At 35.1% G+C, this 19631-nt stretch overlaps 3 protein-coding genes across 6 annotated transcripts; all 3 read left to right on the top strand.

The window, feature by feature from the left end:
• The first annotated feature begins 1171 nt into the window (after nucleotides 1-1171).
• LOC132197335 (uncharacterized) lies at nucleotides 1172-4542 on the top strand. 2 transcript variants are annotated; one of them, XM_059620564.1, is made up of 15 exons: nucleotides 1172-1332; nucleotides 1383-1443; nucleotides 1492-1548; nucleotides 1602-1713; nucleotides 1773-1807; nucleotides 2146-2166; nucleotides 2224-2282; nucleotides 2373-2481; nucleotides 2532-2742; nucleotides 2796-2827; nucleotides 2880-3038; nucleotides 3097-3897; nucleotides 4032-4078; nucleotides 4133-4253; nucleotides 4310-4542. In XM_059620564.1, the coding sequence occupies exons 1-15, from the start codon at nucleotides 1270-1272 to the stop codon at nucleotides 4522-4524; spliced, it is 2103 nt and encodes a 700-aa protein (XP_059476547.1). In that variant the 5' UTR covers nucleotides 1172-1269; the 3' UTR covers nucleotides 4525-4542. The 2 variants fall into 2 exon arrangements, with proteins under 2 accessions (XP_059476547.1, XP_059476546.1); XM_059620563.1 differs by having other exon boundaries at nucleotides 1599-1713.
• Nucleotides 4543-5205: 663 nt separating this feature from the next.
• LOC132197267 (uncharacterized) lies at nucleotides 5206-11878 on the top strand. Its single transcript, XM_059620435.1, has 31 exons — nucleotides 5206-5302; nucleotides 5390-5531; nucleotides 5580-5673; nucleotides 5749-5786; nucleotides 5837-5857; nucleotides 5913-5971; nucleotides 6022-6130; nucleotides 6183-6381; nucleotides 6432-6454; nucleotides 6501-6659; nucleotides 6882-7170; nucleotides 7222-7368; nucleotides 7428-7462; nucleotides 7529-7542; nucleotides 7592-7617; nucleotides 7673-7869; nucleotides 7943-7989; nucleotides 8045-8156; nucleotides 8210-8402; nucleotides 8463-8479; nucleotides 8933-8979; nucleotides 9042-9156; nucleotides 9211-9403; nucleotides 9454-9476; nucleotides 9533-9588; nucleotides 9642-9750; nucleotides 10963-11161; nucleotides 11228-11244; nucleotides 11308-11366; nucleotides 11424-11532; nucleotides 11586-11878. The coding sequence occupies exons 1-31, from the start codon at nucleotides 5264-5266 to the stop codon at nucleotides 11798-11800; spliced, it is 3102 nt and encodes a 1033-aa protein (XP_059476418.1). The 5' UTR covers nucleotides 5206-5263; the 3' UTR covers nucleotides 11801-11878.
• Nucleotides 11879-12540: 662 nt separating this feature from the next.
• LOC132196899 (macrophage mannose receptor 1-like) lies at nucleotides 12541-19620 on the top strand. Of its 3 annotated transcripts, none has more exons than XM_059619836.1 (39): nucleotides 12541-12702; nucleotides 13066-13114; nucleotides 13163-13228; nucleotides 13294-13360; nucleotides 13417-13448; nucleotides 13503-13523; nucleotides 13578-13636; nucleotides 13687-13795; nucleotides 13850-14045; nucleotides 14096-14127; nucleotides 14176-14334; nucleotides 14387-14669; nucleotides 14726-14812; nucleotides 14862-14902; nucleotides 14964-15010; nucleotides 15073-15098; nucleotides 15154-15308; nucleotides 15361-15410; nucleotides 15468-15579; nucleotides 15670-15856; nucleotides 15911-15939; nucleotides 16110-16159; nucleotides 16212-16323; nucleotides 16375-16546; nucleotides 16607-16626; nucleotides 16676-16731; nucleotides 16786-16894; nucleotides 17259-17460; nucleotides 17523-17539; nucleotides 17659-17700; nucleotides 17756-17784; nucleotides 17861-17969; nucleotides 18025-18172; nucleotides 18231-18331; nucleotides 18386-18417; nucleotides 18473-18581; nucleotides 18649-18796; nucleotides 18853-18956; nucleotides 19020-19620. In XM_059619836.1, the coding sequence occupies exons 1-38, from the start codon at nucleotides 12664-12666 to the stop codon at nucleotides 18920-18922; spliced, it is 3372 nt and encodes a 1123-aa protein (XP_059475819.1). In that variant the 5' UTR covers nucleotides 12541-12663; the 3' UTR covers nucleotides 18923-18956; nucleotides 19020-19620. The 3 variants fall into 3 exon arrangements, with proteins under 3 accessions (XP_059475819.1, XP_059475820.1, XP_059475818.1); XM_059619837.1 differs by having other exon boundaries at nucleotides 13414-13448; nucleotides 14880-14902; XM_059619835.1 differs by having other exon boundaries at nucleotides 13414-13448.
• Nucleotides 19621-19631: the final 11 nt, after the last annotated feature.

Raw genomic sequence — 19631 nt, 5'->3', positions numbered from 1 at the left:
TATCCCCTCGGGATATGTTTTGAAATTTAAAAATTGGCAGTTTTTTTCATTTTTTCATACTTGAGCAAGTGCATTACAATGTTTCCTAATGTGTCAGCCAACTTCAAAACTGCAGGGAATTTCCAAACATTAATCTAGGAACTTCGTCAACGTGGAAAATAATTTCCTCCCGCGCAATTTGAAAGGAAATTCAGGACTGCGGCCATTGATTGACTGCGGCACAAATTTAACTTTAGTGGGCAAAACAAGCACAGCAACCGCAAATAATAAAAATATAGCAACACAACAAACAAGAAAAACTTCACATAAATGGGGGAATTATTTTTGTTTCATTTAGGCTCAAGTTTGGCTAGATTTTAATTCATAAATGAACTTAAAGTTTCAGTTTAATTTTTTTTCTTTTATAAATTTTGCAAATGAGATGATCGAGCCGTCAAAATTGTATTTTCAGGGACGCTCTGCTTTCATATAAATAAATTTCATAATCGTCTTACTATTAGGTGCAAATCGTCGATTATATTTGAAATTTATGATATTGTGTCAAATCAAGAAAACCAATATAAGTAAATTATTATCTATATTGAGCGTAAAGACCAACACCCTCAATTACTAGCTCGCTGCACCATTTGTTGGCGATATTTTTGAAATAAAATTTCCAGTTCATTCAAGGATAAATAATAAATAAAAACAATAAAAAAATAAATAGTAAAATGATTGGGCATTTTCTTTTTATATTTTGTAATCGAATAAATTTCCATCGACTTAAATTGTAATGACAGCAACCCGCTGAACAGCGGCGTGCGGCGGCATTGCATAACTTGTTGGGAGGTTTCGTCAAATTTATCAATGCGCCTGCTCACAGTTGAGTCGAACGATCAGAAGAACACGCATAATTAAGAGAAGAGCATTTTTTGAAATTAAATTAATAATTTTTAATATTCCTTATAAATTTTAATTATTTTTCCTTCATATCCATAAAGTTAAATGAATTTACTCTGGGGTCACGACTGGAAATTCCATTTAAAATAAACAATTATTAATGCTTTCAATGTGATGATACATGACACCACAATTCAATTTAAAAAAATTGAAAAAAAATCCGCTGGGATTCCTTTCTTGCGTTGGTTTCCCACCACTTTTTCAACCAGAGTTCGCCCGACTAACTAATGAAGCGGATATGAACCCACGCACTCTCTGCTTTCTCCACGCCGTTCTGAAAATTTTACGAAACGTTGTCACACCGCTGAAGTCTTCAGGTGTTCGCTGCCAATGGCTCAATTTTACACGCTCATTTTCAGTCTTACTCTAATATGGGTGATGATGCCACACAATGTACGGAACATGCATTTTCCTGCGCACAATTCTGAAATTTAATATTTCAGAATGATGCTGCCGATGAAAAAAAATCAAAAGTTAAAATTCAAGCCTACAGTGGGAATTTAGGTGAGAAGAAGTAATGATTTGTAGATAGTTTTCTATGATTTCCATCAGCTAATGGACGAATACAGCAAATTAACTTGAATGGTAAAAACATGGTATCGCTAAAAGGTGAGCTTTATGTCAGATTTAATTATTTAACATTTTAATTTTTGTAAAAGTAGGAAAGAAGAAAAGTGCTGGATTGCAACCTTCAGCAATAATACGACGAAGCCATATCCAAAAATGTTGTGCCTCTAGGTCATGTTCAAACGAACAAAATAGCAAAAATAGGCAGTACGCACCTTTGAACTGGATCTGTGATTGATATTATATTAAATGATATACATTTGAAGGAATCAAACTAAAATCGCAGAGGCACAAGATTTGGGTAAATATTATAATTTTCATATCTCTAGGGCTTGACGATTCCCACGAAAAATGTTTTATCAAAATTGAGAAGTAATAATTTTGAGAATTCTGCACATTTTGTTCTTGTATGCCTTTGGCACAATTTGAACAAATCACACTTCTGCCAGTGCTCTAGCTATTTGTGTGAGCCCAAGTTCATAAATTTACTATTGCCTCCCACCGTTCTTATTAATGTTAAAATTAAATCTATTAATTTAATTTCCATGCACTTAATAAAAAATTCATCACTATATGTTTCTGGCACCACGCTGATTTCCTCTGGAGTTTCCAGTGCCTCATGATTTTTTAATTTTTTAGTGGTCCGCACGGATTTCAACGGTAAAAACCCAATAAGGTGGTGGCCTTTGAAAAATAAAAAATTACTATAATATGCAGGGCCTTCCCAAAAATTGGTCAAAATCGGCACGAAAAAATACAAGTTTCCCAAGGAAAAGGTAATTTATACAAAAAGTGTCAAAGAAGTTTTGCGAAAAATACAATAACGTTCAAATGCAAAAGGGAAAATAATTGTAAAAAATTAACAGGCCACTTTTGAAGGTGCCAAAAAGTTTTGCGCAGATCAAAACATGGCGCTTTCGACTTTTGATGACCCCGGTGAAGTTAAAAAGATATCTGAATACCTGAACTACATAGGTTGAACGTGATTTTTCCGTAAAAATATTTCATAGAAATAATTTTCCCAGGTTTGGCTGATGATCCCATTTATACGTCCATATCATCGGCTTTGGGATCAAGTTCCTCGAGTTCAGTCAATTGGGGAACGGATTCTCCACCAGGAGGATCTGGAGACTGCGTGGTCCAAAAGGATGGAGTATTTTATAACGCTTCGTGTGATTCACTGAGTAACTTTGCGTGTGAAGAAAAACCATTACCACCCGGAGTCACAGAAGCAATGTAAAAAGGTTTTGGTTCAGGTCTAATTGAAGTAATTAATTTTTATCAAATAGCGGTGCGGACGCTTTGTCTTCCATTGGGGATGGTGAAATTAGCACTATTTTTAGGAAGTTAAATTTTAATTTGTTCTGATTAAGCCGTTCTAAACTTCGTCGGTGGAAAGAATATTGTGGTTCCGAGTGAAAAGGCAACAGCAAAACAAGCAGAATCAATTTGTGCCGGTCAAGGACTGAGCCTTATGTCATTAGATTCTCTTGCTCAGATGGACTCAGTAAAAGATTTCTTAGGAGATATTGGTATTTATTACCTTGTTTGAGGTTTAAAACGAATCATACTTCATTGTACCATACTTAGGTCTTTCGTCAACAACAGTACTTACGTCAATGAAGAAAGTTACTGATGGCAATTCCAATTGGCTAGGGGATTTGGCATCAGCTCTTGTACCACCAAAAGACCCTGCACAAGCTGGAGACTGCATGGGGCTAAATTCACTAGGCTTGACCGGTGTGACCTGTGACATGGTTTCAAATTTTGTGTGCGAAGCACCATCACCGAATAGTGCAGGTCCTACTCAAAAAGCTTCCTCGGGGACAACTAGCTCAAACTTGGATCCAATGACCGACAGTCCAGCAGTTGAACCAATAACTCAAGCTAGCGCTACTCTAGCACCAAGTGATTCTTCTTCGGTAAATTCAGCCGGTTCAACACCAAACTCAGCAGCCGCAAGTAGTGCAGTGGCTTCCGGAACTGGAACTTCATCTGGCGTTCAGGCCTCGGCGACGAATACTTTGCCAAGTTCTGGAACCACGGAGACGCAAACTTCAGTGTCAGCAGACTCCACCACGGGAGGACAAACGGCAACAACCTCAACAGTTGATTCTACAACTACGTCTGTTGGAGCAAGTGGTGGTTCAACTGACACAAGTTTAAGTGCGCAATCTTCCTCCACTTCAGTGACGTCTGGCTCGATTCCAGCATCTGCAAGTGGTGCGTCTACAATGATAGGCTCGACTCCAACACCCACAAGCCCAATGCCATCAACTTCTTTACCCTCTTCTTCAACAACTTCTGTAACTTCAACAACTACAAGAACGTCGACGATTACGTCAACAACCACAAGTACAACAACTACCACCTCTCCTTCGTTAGCCTCAGGTGAATAATTATCAAGGTGCTCAATTCACTTTTCAGCAGTTTCTTTACATTTTAATGCAAGACAATGGTGAATTTCATTGCCTATAAATAATTATAAAAGAAAGCATTCAAAATATTAACTAATCGCATATTAGGCAGCTTTACATATGGATCCAAGACGTACATTGTTTCAACAGAGCTGGTGTGAATCCCAAATTAATAATAAAACGTGTAATCAAAGAATAAATAATTCTAGATATCTTCAAACAACGCTTCGGCGTGGTGTGTAGCAAAAGGCTACAAACTGTATTGCCCTAAGAACAGTGGCGAATTCAACAACATTAAAACTACATTACAGACAGCCGCCGTTAAAACAGGTAAACTGTTAACAATAATATGCTTTGGTAGTAAAGATAATAATAATTAATATTAGCGCTGAACTATGACGGCGTTAGCAATTTGGGCATTGGCCTCCGAAAGAACACAGCCTGGGGGTGGACCGATGGACAAGGTTTTAATAAGAATGACATAAATTGGAGTGAAGACCTTCCAGCAATCACGGGAAACTGTGGAGTATTAAATCCAGCTTACGTGTGGGCACGCATAGTAGATTGTGCGATTCCAACCAGAATCATCTGCGAACCATAAATGTAGTTTTGCGTTAAAATGTGCATAATATATAAACTTCAAACAACAGATGGGCCTTTATTTAATTTCAAACAAATTTTGAACAAAAAATAATTTTGAAATGAGACAAATGAGTCCTATCATATTGAAGATAATTAATTAGTTGAAAAACTTATTTCATGAGAGGTGGAGTTAATTTACAATGCCTTTTTGAAGGCAAATCTTTCACGAAGCTTTAGATGCTTTGATAATTTACGATCAGATTTTCTAAGTTTAAGGTTTGATATGAATGTGATTATTATTATTGTTATTGTTTATTCTACTCAAGTAAACATGACAAAATTGAGATGAGATGAAAGGGTATCACAAGAAGCAGAGGTCTGCTAAAACGCTCGACATCAAAAAGAGATCGGCCACCGCGTGAACGTGATTTAGTGAATACAAAATTAATTCAATGAGATTTCTTCTGTATAATTTTTATTACTTAACTTTTTACTTACAAAGCGAAATCTAATTTCCATTTTGAACAAATTTCCCAAGAAAAATTCGTATCAAGATTTTAGGCGCGAAAACGATTGAATGTTCATTATTCATCATTTAAACTCAATTTCAGTGATTATGCTTGTGACGCATTTGCGGCGCGACCATCAACTTGGAAATCCCACGAGACACAACAAACATCCTTTGTGTCGCAGACGAGAATGCCAGTGCATTGCTTGTGTATCGTGCTGGTGCTTATAATTTTAATTTTTACCGAAACATGAAAATTTACGTAAAAATTTCAATATGCTTGGTTTTGGTATGTATATTAAATAATTAATTAGCCAAATACGACTTAATTAAGTAGAATAAACAACTATAATAACGAATTTTATTAATATTGTAGACTATGTATGTAATCACATGCGAATCAAAGGACAGCAAATTAAAAAACGTGACCAAGAAAAGTGAAAATGTGAAATCGAAACAGTCTCACGCGCAGCCAAGTGCTCACGGTGGATCAAAAAAATTGAAGTCAGGCAGCGCAGGTAAAAATTAAAATGCCTTGAAAAGATAGAAATAAAAGGGAGAAGCAGGAAATAGGATTAAAATAAGGAGAACGATAATATCTTGCTGCGGACAAAAAAGTTGCAGCAGTTCCTCTTCAAAAAGGATTCACAGAAAAAACGAGTAAAATATACATTTATAAAAAAAAATTATAAATTTCTTTTAAAAATAAAAATTTATTCATACATTTTATTTTAGGACGATTATCCCAAATGATGCTTCCAAAGTTAAGAAAAGTAAGAAAACTTTTTAAAGCATATACCATTAATTTAATATTTTTCTACAGTTATCAGAAACGAGCTAAATGGTAAATTCATTATTATTTTTTTTTTTATTGAGATTTATATATTTTAAATGTGAAGGTCCTTCAAAAAAGACAGTTGTTATTGGGAAAAAGAAATATAAATTTCCTCCCGAAAAAGTAAATTATCTGAAGATTTAGTAGAGCTATCTGCTGAAAAAATATTTTAGGCCACATATGATGAGGCTCAAAAGTTTTGCTCTGACCAGGGAATGGAATTAACTTCAATCGCTGATAGCAAGGAAGCGGCCAGAATTGATGAATATCTCAATTACATTGGTCAAACCAAATGCATTAAATTTGAACAAAATATTAATTATTAATTTTATAGGACTTGGTTCTGAACCAGTTTTTTCTTCCGCAAATGAGCAATCCATGGCCTCGCTCAAATGGGGAACAGGGAGTCCTCCCGGCGGCCCAGGTGACTGCCTCACTCAATATCAGGGGGCCCTTTACAATGCCTCCTGCGATCAGCAACTTTCCTTCTCCTGCCAAGAAATGCCTTTGCCCGACGGCGTCACAACCCCAGCGTAATTTCAATTATTTAATGAGAATTTTTTTCCTAATAAAAAACTTTTAGCACTTTGGACTCGATCGCTGACGGTATGAGAAATTTTCTGGGAAGTCCCAAATGAATTTGGTGTTCTAGCTGTTCTGAATTTCGTCGGTGGAAAAAACATTGTGGTGCCGTCTGAAAAAGCAAATGCGACTGAAGCAAATAAACTTTGCAAAAATCAAGGCATGGAGCTCATGAGTCTTGATAGCATCACGCAGCTAGATTCCGTTCAAGACTTCTTAGGAGACATTGGTTTGAAATTTTTTATTTGTTACTTAAAATCAATTGTTTAAAAATTTTGAAAAATAAAAGTAAAGAAGTTTGTGCACGACCACTTTTAAAATTAACGCAGCATAAAATTATTATTATATTATATATATTCAATTTCTTTCACAAGCATTTTTTTCTACAAAATTTCTACCGAATTTTCTGTTCCCCGATTTTCTATACAAACACTCACAACTAAATCTTTAGGCCTTTCAACATCCACCCTGATGACTTCGATGAAAAAGGTCACTGACGGAGGAAGCAACTGGTTGGGCGATTTGGCTTCTGCTTTTCTGCCAAACGCAGACCCGAAGAAAGATGGAGACTGCATGGGTTTGAATTCTTTGGGCATCACGGGCATCAACTGCGACACGGTCTCTAATTTTGTTTGCGAGGCGCCGAAACCGAAACTGATCGGCGAAAAAGGACAAGAGCTCCCTTTCAGCCAGGACTTGCTCAATCAAGCGACAGCCTTTCTGTCGGGATCTAAAAGCGAGTGAGTGTAATTTTTTTTTTATACTTTCAATTAATAATTTTAAAATTCAAGAGAAATCCCAAAATCCAGCACTGTTCAAAACTCAAAAGGCGCAACACAAGCCGCGTCAAAGGATGCAGTGCCTGAAAACACCGAAAAATCACCTGATTTAAAAACAACTGCTGGTGAGGTTGAAACAACCAAGAGTGTAGCAACTGTGTAAGTTAATTGGAAATTAGAAAAGTATACTAAAAGTTTGAGATAAAATCAATATTAAGTGCGGAAGTGGTGACGGAAAGATCAACTAGTGCAGGTTAAACACAACAATTTAAAGGATTTAAACTAGAAAATTTATATTTTACTTTCTCTTTCCTTCCAGATGTTGGATCAGCAGTGAATATTTTCATTATTTTAATAAAATGTTTTACATTTAAATTTTTAGACCAGCAGCACAGCAATGAAACAAACGTTGGTTGCTAAAAGTGGTTATATAAAAATCAAATTTTTCTTATCGTTTAACTAGACCTTCGTCGGAAGCAACTGACGCAATTTCAACATCGTCTGCTGACGGCACTTTAACAACCGATGCTAGCCAACCTGCCAGTTCTGCTTCATCATTGAGTCCTGATGCAGGCTCTACAAGCTCCAATACTTCTGATAAAACTTCCAGCACTAACAGCACGACCAATACAACCGACGACGCAACTTTGTCTTTAAATAGTTATTTGATTTACTTTCTCATTTCATATGAGCAAATCTTCAACTAAAAATGAAATTAAATCAATTTCTCTAGCAAACTTCACCGTCAACGGAAAGAGTTATCTCAGCCCAAACTTTACTGTGAAATTAAAAACAAATTATTTACTTTGACAAGATTTGATAATTTAAATAATAGACGACGCAAGAGAACGCAAGTGCGTGGTGCAATGCTTCCGGAATGGCCCTAGTAATGTTTGAAACCAAAGAGGAGTATCTTGCTGTGCAAGATATCATCAGTAGCAACAAAAGTGATGCAAAATCTCTGTGTGAATTTAGGATTTAACTGAGATTTTTTTTGAAGCACTCAACTCAATTACATTTTTCACTGGCATGGCAAAAAAGAACGGATCTATTTTCCCGCCACTGCATTATTGCTCTGACGGATATTTCGATCAATACAACAAAACGGACGAGGGAAAGTGCATTGTGCTGCATGGCAAGAGTATTTCCGATAAGCCCTGCACTGACAGTAGGAATTTCCTATGCGAAGAGAGGTAATTAATTAGATTTAAGACACGCGAAATATTTAAAAATTAATATTGCATCACTCTCAGGATAGTTCCACTATCAGGTAATTAAAATAAAATTTAAGTTATTTACAATTTCTTTCACGAAATTGGGACCCATTTTTTAACTTTCATTTAATAGAACTCAAATTTAATAGAATAATGATTTAAGAAAAAAAGGAAATTTAAAAGTAAAGAATATAGTTCTGGGGATGCACCGCGACTAGGGAAAAATGAGCTTCCTCCTCGAAGTTGAGAAAATGTGCGCCGAACCCTATGGGGCCCCATCCAGGGTTGATTAAACTTGATTAGAACTGAGAGGAAATTTAATATATTTTGAGCAATTTTATTTAAAAAAAAGGCACCTGCTGCAAAGGGCAACATCAGTTTTAGGGAATTCCGCCCCTCGTCAGTTACCCTGGCAGTGCCGTTCTTTCAAAGTTCCTTTTTTTTCTTAATTTATTACTTTTAACTTAAACTCAAATTAAATGAACATAATAAGCATAATATTGTTGCAGTCAACAAATCCTTGGGCAACAATTACTTCATTCCAATGGGATACAACGTAAAAACTAAAACTATTTAAATCTTTACCTTTAAAACGGAGCAGTGACATAAAAATTTTAGGTTTCGCAATACGAATTGAGAACCTATTGCAGAGGGAATTCGCTGGCAGATTTGGCAATTATAGACAATCCATATGAACTCCTCGGTGAGCTTGATCACTTCATTGACGCAATGGGTAAAGCCACGTACATTCGTTGTCTCTAAATGATTTTATATTGTTTTTTCCAAGGTCTATATAATTCCACATTCTACTTATGGATGAGGAAAGATGGAAATGATTTTCCTGATAAATTAAATGGAACAATTTTGCCTTGGGCGCCGGGCCAACCGATCAATGACAACGCTCATCATTGCCTAAAATTGTACAACAAACTTCTGAGCACCTCCACTTGCAACGAGCCAGCACTCGGAATTTGTGAATTGTATGAATTATATTTAAAAAATAATCTCACTCAAATACATCCCTGCATAGGAAATCCCATGCAAATCTAAGTGGTAACACTTTTATGAGATAACTGATATATTTTGAGCTCTTACAAAATTTGATGTAGTTGTTGGAAAAACTTTCAATGTGTCGGGAAAAAGATACGTATACAGCGCCCAATATGTATGGAGAACAAAAATAATATTTTGATGAATTTATCTTCAAGTTTAAATTAGATTCGGCCGATACATGGAAGCATTTACTGCAAGGACATAGGAATGCAGAGCTTAGTAGTGGAAACTTTAGCCGAGCATCAAGCTATTTTAGCTGCTATCCAAACAAACTGTAAAAACCAATTTTACTTATTTTTTGTGATTATTTTATCGAAGAACATCACGATTCATCACGATTGAGAGTTTATTCTTGACGGATTATTGAATTATTTTCATACCTTGAAATATTAATTCAAAATTATCAAGTTATAACAATCCGAGAATCATTTTGAAATTACCGCAGCATATCCAATTTTAGCCAAAACTCTGTAAAAGTTGGCTTCCCCTCAATTTTTCTAATTAACATTGAGCATTTCATAGATAGAGCTCATCTAGGAAACCCCATTTTCCTTTCTTTAAAGACAAAATTTTCAAAGTGATGAAAGAAAAAAAAGTAAAAATTTGCCTTTAAACCGACATTCTCAGTGAATTCTGCAATATGTATATGAATTCAAAATGAAATACAATTTCAAAAGGATGCATTTTTGCTTCTCAACAGTTAGTGGATTAGTAATAATTGAATCCAATTAAAGTAGATGAAAACACCTAGCAAATATTTTTCAAATCCTTCAAATCTACATTTAATACAAAAAAAAACCTACTTAATTTGTGTTAAATATGATGAAAAAAACCTCATTTCCTAATTTTTAACTCGTCCGAAGAGATCATTTTCAGTCGTTCAAACGCTATTTAAAAATCATTAATAAATTCAAAACTACTTGTTCAAAAATTCTGAAAATTTACACACTGACGCAAAATGACATGCCGCATCTTTTGGCTATCTCGGATAATTAATTTGGCATCAGTTTTAATAAACCCTTGTGTATCTCGGACGGCCATTTTGGATTTTCAAAAATATGAATTTTTTTCATTATTAGGGTATTGTAGAAACCAAAATATTAACTATCATGATATTTGACTGAAGAAATCAATTAAACGTTAAAAATGCAACCTTAAATTTAACTTTTTCCACAAATTTACGCCGTGACCCCCAATTTTCTGGTGCCACATTTTTAGCAGGGTTGTCAAGGATTATGCTGCCTTAAGGTGTTTTCATCCTCTTTAAAAATTAAATTTATCCATCTGAAGGGCCAACAACCTGAGGATTTTATTTTACCTTTTATGTTTATCGTCAGGGTGCTGGGGAATCTCGTTGGTTTATTATTATAAAAAAATCTCCATAAAACATGGCACACTAAATAAAATAAACATATTAACTTTATAAGTCTTATAACTCAATAAGCAGTATAAAAATACTAAAAATGACATTATTTCACATATATAGCTCTTCAAACTGTCAAGATGTATATCGGCTTAAAAAGAGCCAGTGGCACCATATCTTGGGAGGGAGGAGCGAATTTCGACATGAGCACCATCGGCTGGACTGCGGTTCCAATCTCTGATTTCAACTGTGGAGCATATTTGTCAACTGCGGTGAATTTCTCGGATTGCAAGCCTGCTAATAAAATTGCATGCGAAGATGGGTATAAACGATTTTTAATTATCAGTTATGAAATGCTAATTTCGTATTATAATTTTGCAAACAAAAGACCACCCAAATTTGAAGGTTTGCATAAATTTAAAATATATATATTCATAATTTTTGGTCATTTTCACAATTTTTCATAAGGATTGGTATACAAAAATTACACTTCTGGAGGATCTACGTATTTCTTGGTTCATGTTTGGGTAATTTTGTTTCCATTAAGATGATAAGCTTTGGTAACTTGGTGTTGATTGAGATAGAAATCTTATGATGAGGCCCGAGCGCTTTGCAAACAGAACGGAGGAGATTTGGTAGTATTTGAGTCGAGCGCAGAAGTGGATGCCGTCAATACTTTCCTTGCAGCTAATTGTGAGATTTTTATTTTTCAAGTGCGCTTTTAACAACCAATTCCATACCTTCAGTTAAACAAAACGATCAAATTTTCATCGGATTGGACAAATTAAACAAGGGGAGTTTCCAATGGATAAACAATGCGAGCATGGCCAACACGAACTGGAATTCTGGAGAGCCAGATCCCAGCAAAGCAAGTTGGGCACACTGCGCTAGTACGCAGAGTAAAAAGTGGATTACCCTAGGGTGCACTGGCAACACACAAGTTTTGTGTGAAATGCGATGAATAATTTGCAAAAGTTTCGTTTTTCTTTTCATTTTGACATACCTCGGTTAATAAAACGCAACCTGGATTCCAATTGAAAATTAATTATAAGATTATTAATTATTTATTAAATCCCCGTAATAAAAAAATATTAAATATATTTATGTGATTTAATAATGAGAGTTATCGGAAAAAAAGATTTGTTTGTTAATTAAAACATTCATAGTCGAAATTTCTGGACAACAATTTTAAAAATTATATCACGTTGAAAGTGAACACTCAAGATAGATTGTAAAAAAAAATTGTCGGAGCAAATCTGTTTGAAAAAAAAATAGTTTTTGTTTTTAATTCTTATTTTTTCGTTAATTTATAAGCATGGAAATCTAGGTTATTACGCCTTTTAAAGAACAAGCAGACCCACATGTCACGTTTTAGGGCGTTTTTTTTTTTTATTTTTTCAAATTTTTATGGCGAAATTTAAAATTTTTAATGTGCTACAATTAAATGTAAGAAGAGAAATTATGAGCAAAATTCATGTTTTCTGAATTTCGCCACACGAGCAGTTGAGTATTAAGATTAATGCTTTGACAGGAGAATTTTAAATGTAATAAAACGTGAAATGTGAAGCTTTTGCAATGGAGCTTGCTAACAGCAGCGCGAAAAGCAGGCCGATCGTGGAAAATGTTTTCAATTTTCCGTGCCGCACACATTGGCAACATCCGGCCTTTGGCGGCGCAGTCACTGCTGCCGTTGTCGCCGAGCATTCATCAATTTCAATAGCTCTTGGTGGAAAACCCAGAACAAAATACGGCTCCACTTGATATATCAATCAGGAGAAAGTGAAAAAAATATTTTAGCAGTTTTGTTCCAAAATAAGGTTGAAAATGAATCACTGTTATTTATGCCTCGGAATATGTTTTGCGGTGAGTTCAAATTTATTAATAATTAATTAATGATAATAACAATATATAATGCTACGTTTGTGCAATACAAAGCAAAATAATATCATTGCAATTGTTAATACAATTATTTTACAAATGAGTTCAATATGATTAAATTTTTTTAATATGGAAAATTGCCCTCGGACTACAGATATTTTTTTCAACCGAGTCAAACAGTTTAAATGCGTCATAATATTCACAGTAAATTGTAAAAATCCATTGCGTCAGTAAATGTTTGCACAACTCGTTTTTCAGTATATTATATTTTAAAATATATTTTCATGAATATGACAGCGCATTCATTTTAAAATCACCTTTTACATTGAAAAATTCTTAAATTCATAGGTTGTTTTTTGGAATGCTGTTGACGGTGCCGAACGAAAAGTAGCGAAAGGTGCATTTCTTTTAATCGTTTATTGCGCATATATTAATTCTCTATCAGTACATTCTAAGCAAAATACTGTGGTTATTAAAGTCAACAAACAGTCAAAATCAACATCTAGGAATGGTTAGATTTCCAAAGTTTATTTTAAACTATTGAAACTGCTTAATTTGCATTTGCTCATTACGTAGCTCAAAGGAGAGGCATGATTGTGAAGTGCTGCGGGGGAAGAAAGTGCTCGATGAAAAACCACAAAAAGTAAAAGTTTTCTCTAAAACGTTATTTTCATGAGTAACTGGAGTTGAAATAAGTAGGAAAAACGGTACAATGTCGAGAGTGGCCAAAAGTGAGAGATTTAAAAAGTTTTATTCGTTAAATTAAAGTCATTTAAAATTTAAAGTCATACGAAATGAGCTAAATGGTAATTAAAAAATCTACGTAAATCAGTCTTTGATTGTTAATGATTAAAATACAGGGCCGTCTAATCGATTGGTTGTAATTGGAAAAAAGAAATACAAATTCCCTCCAGAAAAAGTATAGTTTTGGTTATACGAAAAGATCAAAGCAATAATTCAAGAAAAAAGGCCACTTTTGAGGAGGCGAAGAAGATTTGCGAAGACCAAGGATTAGATTTGACGTCACCAGCCAGCACAAAGGAAACCAAATCAATTGACGAATATCTCAACTACATCGGTCTGTTTACAATTGAGTGAATTTTGCTTAGATTATTTTATGTTTCCTTTTCAGGTTTAGGATCTGAGCCTTTGTTCACCGCTTTTCCGACGGACGCTTCTCTCAGCGGGGCTAAATGGGGCTCTGACAAACCCCCAGGGGGGCCTGGCGAATGCCTGACCCAGTACAAGGGATCTTTGTACAATGCGTCCTGCAATCAACAATCGCACTTCTCCTGCCAGGAAAAGCCCTTGCCAGAAGGCGTGACGCAGTAAAAAATTCAAATCGAGTTAAAACAATTTATTTAAAAATTTATTCTAGATCCTATGACATGCTTGCATCAATTGGAGATGGTAAAATTATTTAATTCTTGGCTTTTTGACTTCATCTTTAAGCTGCAGCGGTTCTGAATTTCGTTGGGGGAAAAAACATAATCGCCCCCTCGGAAAGGGCGAGCGTTCCAGAGGCTTCTGGAATGTGCAAGGAAAAGGGCATGGACCTGATGAGTCTCGATTCGCTGACCCAGCTGAGCTCCGTCCAGGATTTCCTCGGAGGAATCGGTACGAAATTCTATTTTAATTTGCAATTTAATCATAAACAAAATTTCGTCAGGGCTCTCGTCAAGCACTTTGCTGACTTCGATGAAGAAAGTTGACGACTCGGGCTCGTCCAACTGGCTCGGCGACTTGGCCTCGGCTTTGCTGCCGCCGCCGAAGAACCCCGCGGACCAGGGCGACTGCATGGGAATCAGTTCTCTGGGCATTTTGGGCGTCAGCTGCGACATGGTTTCCAATTTCGTGTGTCAAGCGCCGCCGCCCAAGCTCATCGGCGACAACGGCAACGAGCTGCCCTTCAGCATGGATTTGCTAAACATGGCCAATTCGCTGGGAATTGAGTAAATTTCAGAAGTTATAAAAATCGATGACGCGCGTGAATGGCGGAAATTTTTAGATCGTTGCTGGAGCCAGAATCGAAAACAACAGCGGCAAAAGCAACAACCCAAAAGCGTGGTTTGAAAACAACACTTCCAAAACCAGGGTGTGTTTTAGAAAAATATATATATTCAGTAATTAATGATATTTGCAAGTGGAACTACTTTAAAAAGAGCCGCCGCGTTGATTACAACAAGTAATGAAAATTAAAGTTCAATACTTATTGATTAATAATATTTCATTTCAATTCTGCAAAGCTGACACAGTGGTGACAGATGGAACATTAATAAGTGACGTGTCAGAGGCAAGTATTTGATCTCCAAGTGGTAAATTTTTTAAAATCACAATTCTAAATATCCCACATAGATTGCCACAACTCCTGATCCGACACAGTAATTTATCACGTCGATTTTACTTTCCACGTTTAATGAAATGAATAAAAAAAAGGGCCGATTTGACCGTCATGATCAACGTAGGGGAAATAACGACGGTAGTTGTTGACCCGACGACGCTTGCAGTGGCGCCAAACCCTGTACCTGCAGCACCGCAGAACCCTGCAGCTCAGGCCCCAGTTACCACCACCACAACCCCAGCCCCAATACGTACAAATTCAGCTTCTTTGAAAAGGAAACAGTTTTGACACTATTTCTCTAGCTTTTGAGACTACATTTAACGGCAGAACTTACTACGGTTCAAACTTCACTGTCAGTTTTCTAAAATGTATTTTGCTCTTCATATTGATTTAGCTTTGATTTTGACAGTTGCCTGCATTAAATGCGTCAGACTGGTGTGTCAACATCTCGTCCCGACTTGTTCTGATCGAAGACAAAACCGAATATGACATGCTTTTCAATCTGACTGGCCCAGACTCTGGTAATTCCTGATAGGCCCAGCAGATCTTTGAGTCTGGCAGATTTGCTGGGTTCATTTGGCACACGTTGGAACTGTTTTCATTATTTTTAGGTCGTGAAAATCAAACGTTTTACACTGGAATGAATAAAATTGGACGAGATTGGTCATTTTTCGTCATGGACGATTTCGCAACGGCAGCTTTGAATTCTGTCAACTCTAGCCAGTGTTTAATTTTAACAAACGGGACATACATGATCGATTCTTGCAATGAGAGTCGGTTTTTCATTTGTGAAACCAAGTGGAGTGAATTATTTTTGAATCTGATTTTTTCAATAAAACTCTTATTTTGCAGCAAGCCTAACGCAACTTTATATGGAAAAGGTAAGCAAATATTTTTGAATGTTGAAATTTCACCTGCTGCGAATCAAAACTTTAAGCTGCGAGGCATTTTTTTTTTATCAAGAATAAATTAAATATTATAAAGATTTTCATGTTTTTCTAACGTCGGAAAGTAGTGAATTTTGCTGATGCATTGAATTTATAAATTGCAGCCTGGAACATTTCTTTGTTTGGCAACTATTTTACACAATTGTTCATGAATGTATGTGTTCATAATTGAAACCACAATTTTCTTCCTAATTTTAATGATTCAGTATACCTCCTACGAAATGGTGAAATACTGCCGAGAACAAAAGTTTGACACTGCCCAAGTTAACAATTCGTTTGAGCTTTTGGGAGAGTTAAAATACCTGATTTACTCCTTGGGTAAGTTTTAAAGTTTAATTCTATTGACAAGTAAACAAGATCCAATGAAAGGTTTGCAAAACACGCCACTCCACATCTCGGTTCCAAAAATCAATGGGACGTACCCTTTAAACTTGCCCTGGGCGAAGGGCAACCCAGACGCAAACTTGGGCTGCGTCGCTTACTTCAACTATTCTTTGGTGTCAACGGCATGCACGTCCCTTTTGTTTGGAATTTGTGAAGCGTATGTATAATATTAATTGTATGAAAACTAATTTAAATATATAATATTTTTTATTTAAAGTAAAAATCATTCTGCAATTGGTAAGATAGTTAAATTAAAACTGTAGCATAATTTATTTTCAACCTGCAGCTTCCGATTGGAGAAAAATACTCCAAAATGAGACCTACGTAATCAGTGGTGCAATAGTAAGATATTTTCATTTATTACAACTTCTTTATTTTAAAATTGTTGTTCAACAGTTCAACTCAATCGATGGAAAAGATTACTGCAAATCTCTGAAATTGGAAATGGTCTCGGTGGAATCTTACTCGGAACATATTGCAATCATCAGTATGCTTCAAGCGTCAAGTATGTCAAATTTTTCTTAATACTTTGCAAAGCAGAGGCATAAATAAATTCATATAATCAAATCATGTTATCGAACAAAATGTCCAGAGTGAAGTTTTTAACGCAATCAAAAAAACGTCAGGAAATGGTTGGCAGGATATGTCAGCCATGGTAAAATACAGTGACGCAGCTCGTGGTATTTTGAAATCACGGAACAAAAGTGAAAAACACAAACGTGATGGTTAAAATTTGAGAGCCGGATTATTTCAAATTAAATACATTGCAAAAGTATCCACTTTAGAAAAAAAATTATCCAGGGAATTTGCAAAAAATAAAAATTCTCAAATGTCAGAATAAACGATAAAGTTACAATATTCATTTGCAGATCTTTCAAATGTTTATGTGGCAATTGATCTGCATAAATTTAACGCAACTAGCTACGTTTGGGGAAACAACAAAACTTTCTTCCCACAAATGGTAAATTGGATTTTTTCGCTCAATATGAGCGGGGACTGCGGAGCTTATTTCAACAATTCCATCGTGATGGTCGATTGCAACATTCCCATGAGTGTCCTCTGTGAAGAATCGTATTTAATTAACCACTTCTATGTTTCTCGATTTTAAAATAAACCATGGTTTATTATTTCAGGAGAGATTTTGGAGCATGTAATTATTTTAAATTAAAATTTATATTAACAATGAATTTTGAAATCAGATCTTTATTTAATTTTTTTTTTATTATTTGATAAAAGTAATCAAAAATATTGAAATGAACTTATTAACAGACGATGGCACAAACTCATCAAACAACAACTCATCTTGTCCGAGTACAAAATTTTTTTATTTTACTTATTATGTGCAGCTAAACATAGACATTTTCAGATTTAAATATCTCCATTTCCAAGGTTTATGTAAGATATTCGTTTGACAGTTTATAAAATTAACTACATTATTTACCTTCAATTGGCCTCATTTTTTAATATTTAGAACACTTGGGAAAGTGCTCGATTAGATTGTAACAGAATCGGAATGGACTTGATCACCATTGATTCTCAGTCAAAAGGAAATTGTTTTTCCGCTTACTTGCAAACGAAAAGTATATTTTTAAAATTAATTTCCATTGAACGCGATTTTCGAATTTAAAAATGCAGGTAGAAGCCAGGACACGTTTTGGATCGGAATAAGTTCAATTGCGCAGAGCACATTTACGTGGGCAAACGATAAATCGTCGCTGTCTTATGTGCAATGGCAAAATGGATTTCCAACTTCCAATAAAAAGGAAGCCTGCGTCTCGTCGTCGTAATTTCATGATCAATTTTTACCTAATTATGTTAATTGCTGCTTTACATCATATAAGGGGTGGCCAGTGGAAGAATCAAATGTGCACCGACATCAACTTTTATGCTTGCGAACAATCAAAAAATATAATCAACACAACCTTAAAAGGCTGCCCAGCAAGTGAAATTTTCAGATTTATCACTTTCTTATTTATTAAAAATTAAATTCTTTAAGCTTCTTCGCGCTACACACTGACACGAGACAAAGTATATTAACAAAAGTATTCAAATTAATTTATTTTTACTGTTGACTTTTTTTCAGAAATCATGGCCCGCAGCACGATTGGAGTGCGGAAAAGATGGAATGGATCTTGTAAGTTCCGAAACACCAGAAGAGGACGCGTGCGTTCGCACATTTATAAATACAACAGGTAATTTGATTGAGATTTATTAATAATGTTCTTGAATTGCAAAAACATATATTTATTTACTTACTAGGCATGGAACAAGAATTAGTTTGGATGTCTTTGAATTTCATAAATGGAACAAATTATGACAATTGGGCAAACGGAGCAAACCTTTCTTATCATTCGTGGCATCCGGGCGATCCCGAGAATTATCCAGACGAGAAATGCGCAATTTACTGGTATTTATTAGATTTCCTTCTCTTTTTATCAATGCAATGATTTTTTTATAATCTAGGAAAAACGCATGGTATGATTTGCCTTGTACGGTAGCAACGTTTTACTTGTGCGAAGGATCCACAATCTGAATAATAATAAATGTTTGGAAAAATTGGTTGAAAAGTAAATATTGATAACATTTGATACATGAACTAGTTTTCCTAACACTTTGCCTAACCTCAATAGGAGAGCATTCCGAGTGGGAAGAGTTATAATTTCTCAGCTTCCATTGTTTGAACCTTTAAGTTTACAAGTTTATATATTTGGAGTCTTTAAACATGAAGTTTTCTCAGCCTTTGTTTGAATCAAAATGTTTAATTATCTAATCATTAATCAATTCTTTTCTTTTGTAAAAATTTAATAAAGGTTAATTGATGGATGAAATTAATGTCTTAAAAAATAATTGGGTAAATTATTTGGATTTATTTTATTTTCATTTTCATGTAGTACATGACATGTACATTTTGATCAATTTGTTTGTATTAATACCTCATTTTTCGACTTTTTTTAAAATTTTTATATTGTTGCATTCCCTGTCTTTGGCAAAGTTGCCCCCTCTGTTGTGTACATAATAAATTGCCCTAATTTTGAACCCAATAAACACTTCTTGAAACTAAATGACTTGTTGCAAATAAAAGTATGATTAGACAAATGTGAGACAGTGTAATTAATGACTACTGGTAATTTTATAAATAAAAAAAACTTAGAATAAAAAAGTTGGAAACAAATAGTCTGCCTTGAGAAATTGTAAATTTGATTATTGAAAATAAATAATTATCGTTTTGAAACTCGGTTCAA

The sequence above is a fragment of the Neocloeon triangulifer genome, unplaced genomic scaffold, assembly GCF_031216515.1.
Source record: "Neocloeon triangulifer isolate White Clay Creek 2 clone unplaced genomic scaffold, ASM3121651v1 ptg000012l, whole genome shotgun sequence".
NCBI lineage: Eukaryota > Metazoa > Arthropoda > Insecta > Ephemeroptera > Baetidae > Neocloeon > Neocloeon triangulifer.
This window is presented reverse-complemented; position numbering and strand designations above follow the sequence as displayed.

Bases quoted from the DNA above. Each gene is read 5' to 3' on its own strand.
- LOC132197335 (XM_059620563.1), top strand. From the start codon at position 1,270: ATGGCTCAATTTTACACGCTCATTTTCAGTCTTACTCTAATATGGGTG. The intron at 1,549-1,598 runs GTGAGCTTTATG...TTTTTGTAAAAG, and splicing joins AAACATGGTATCGCTAAAAG to TAGGAAAGAAGAAAAGTGCT. The intron at 1,714-1,772 runs GTACGCACCTTT...ATACATTTGAAG, and splicing joins CAAAATAGCAAAAATAGGCA to GAATCAAACTAAAATCGCAG.
- LOC132197267 (XM_059620435.1), top strand. From the start codon at position 5,264: ATGAAAATTTACGTAAAAATTTCAATATGCTTGGTTTTG. The intron at 8,980-9,041 runs GTAAAAACTAAA...TAAAAATTTTAG, and splicing joins TCATTCCAATGGGATACAAC to GTTTCGCAATACGAATTGAG. The intron at 11,367-11,423 runs GTAATTTTGTTT...TGATTGAGATAG, and splicing joins ATTTCTTGGTTCATGTTTGG to AAATCTTATGATGAGGCCCG.
- LOC132196899 (XM_059619835.1), top strand. From the start codon at position 12,664: ATGAATCACTGTTATTTATGCCTCGGAATATGTTTTGCG. The intron at 15,580-15,669 runs GTAATTCCTGAT...CATTATTTTTAG, and splicing joins TCTGACTGGCCCAGACTCTG to GTCGTGAAAATCAAACGTTT. The intron at 17,970-18,024 runs GTATATTTTTAA...TTAAAAATGCAG, and splicing joins CGCTTACTTGCAAACGAAAA to GTAGAAGCCAGGACACGTTT.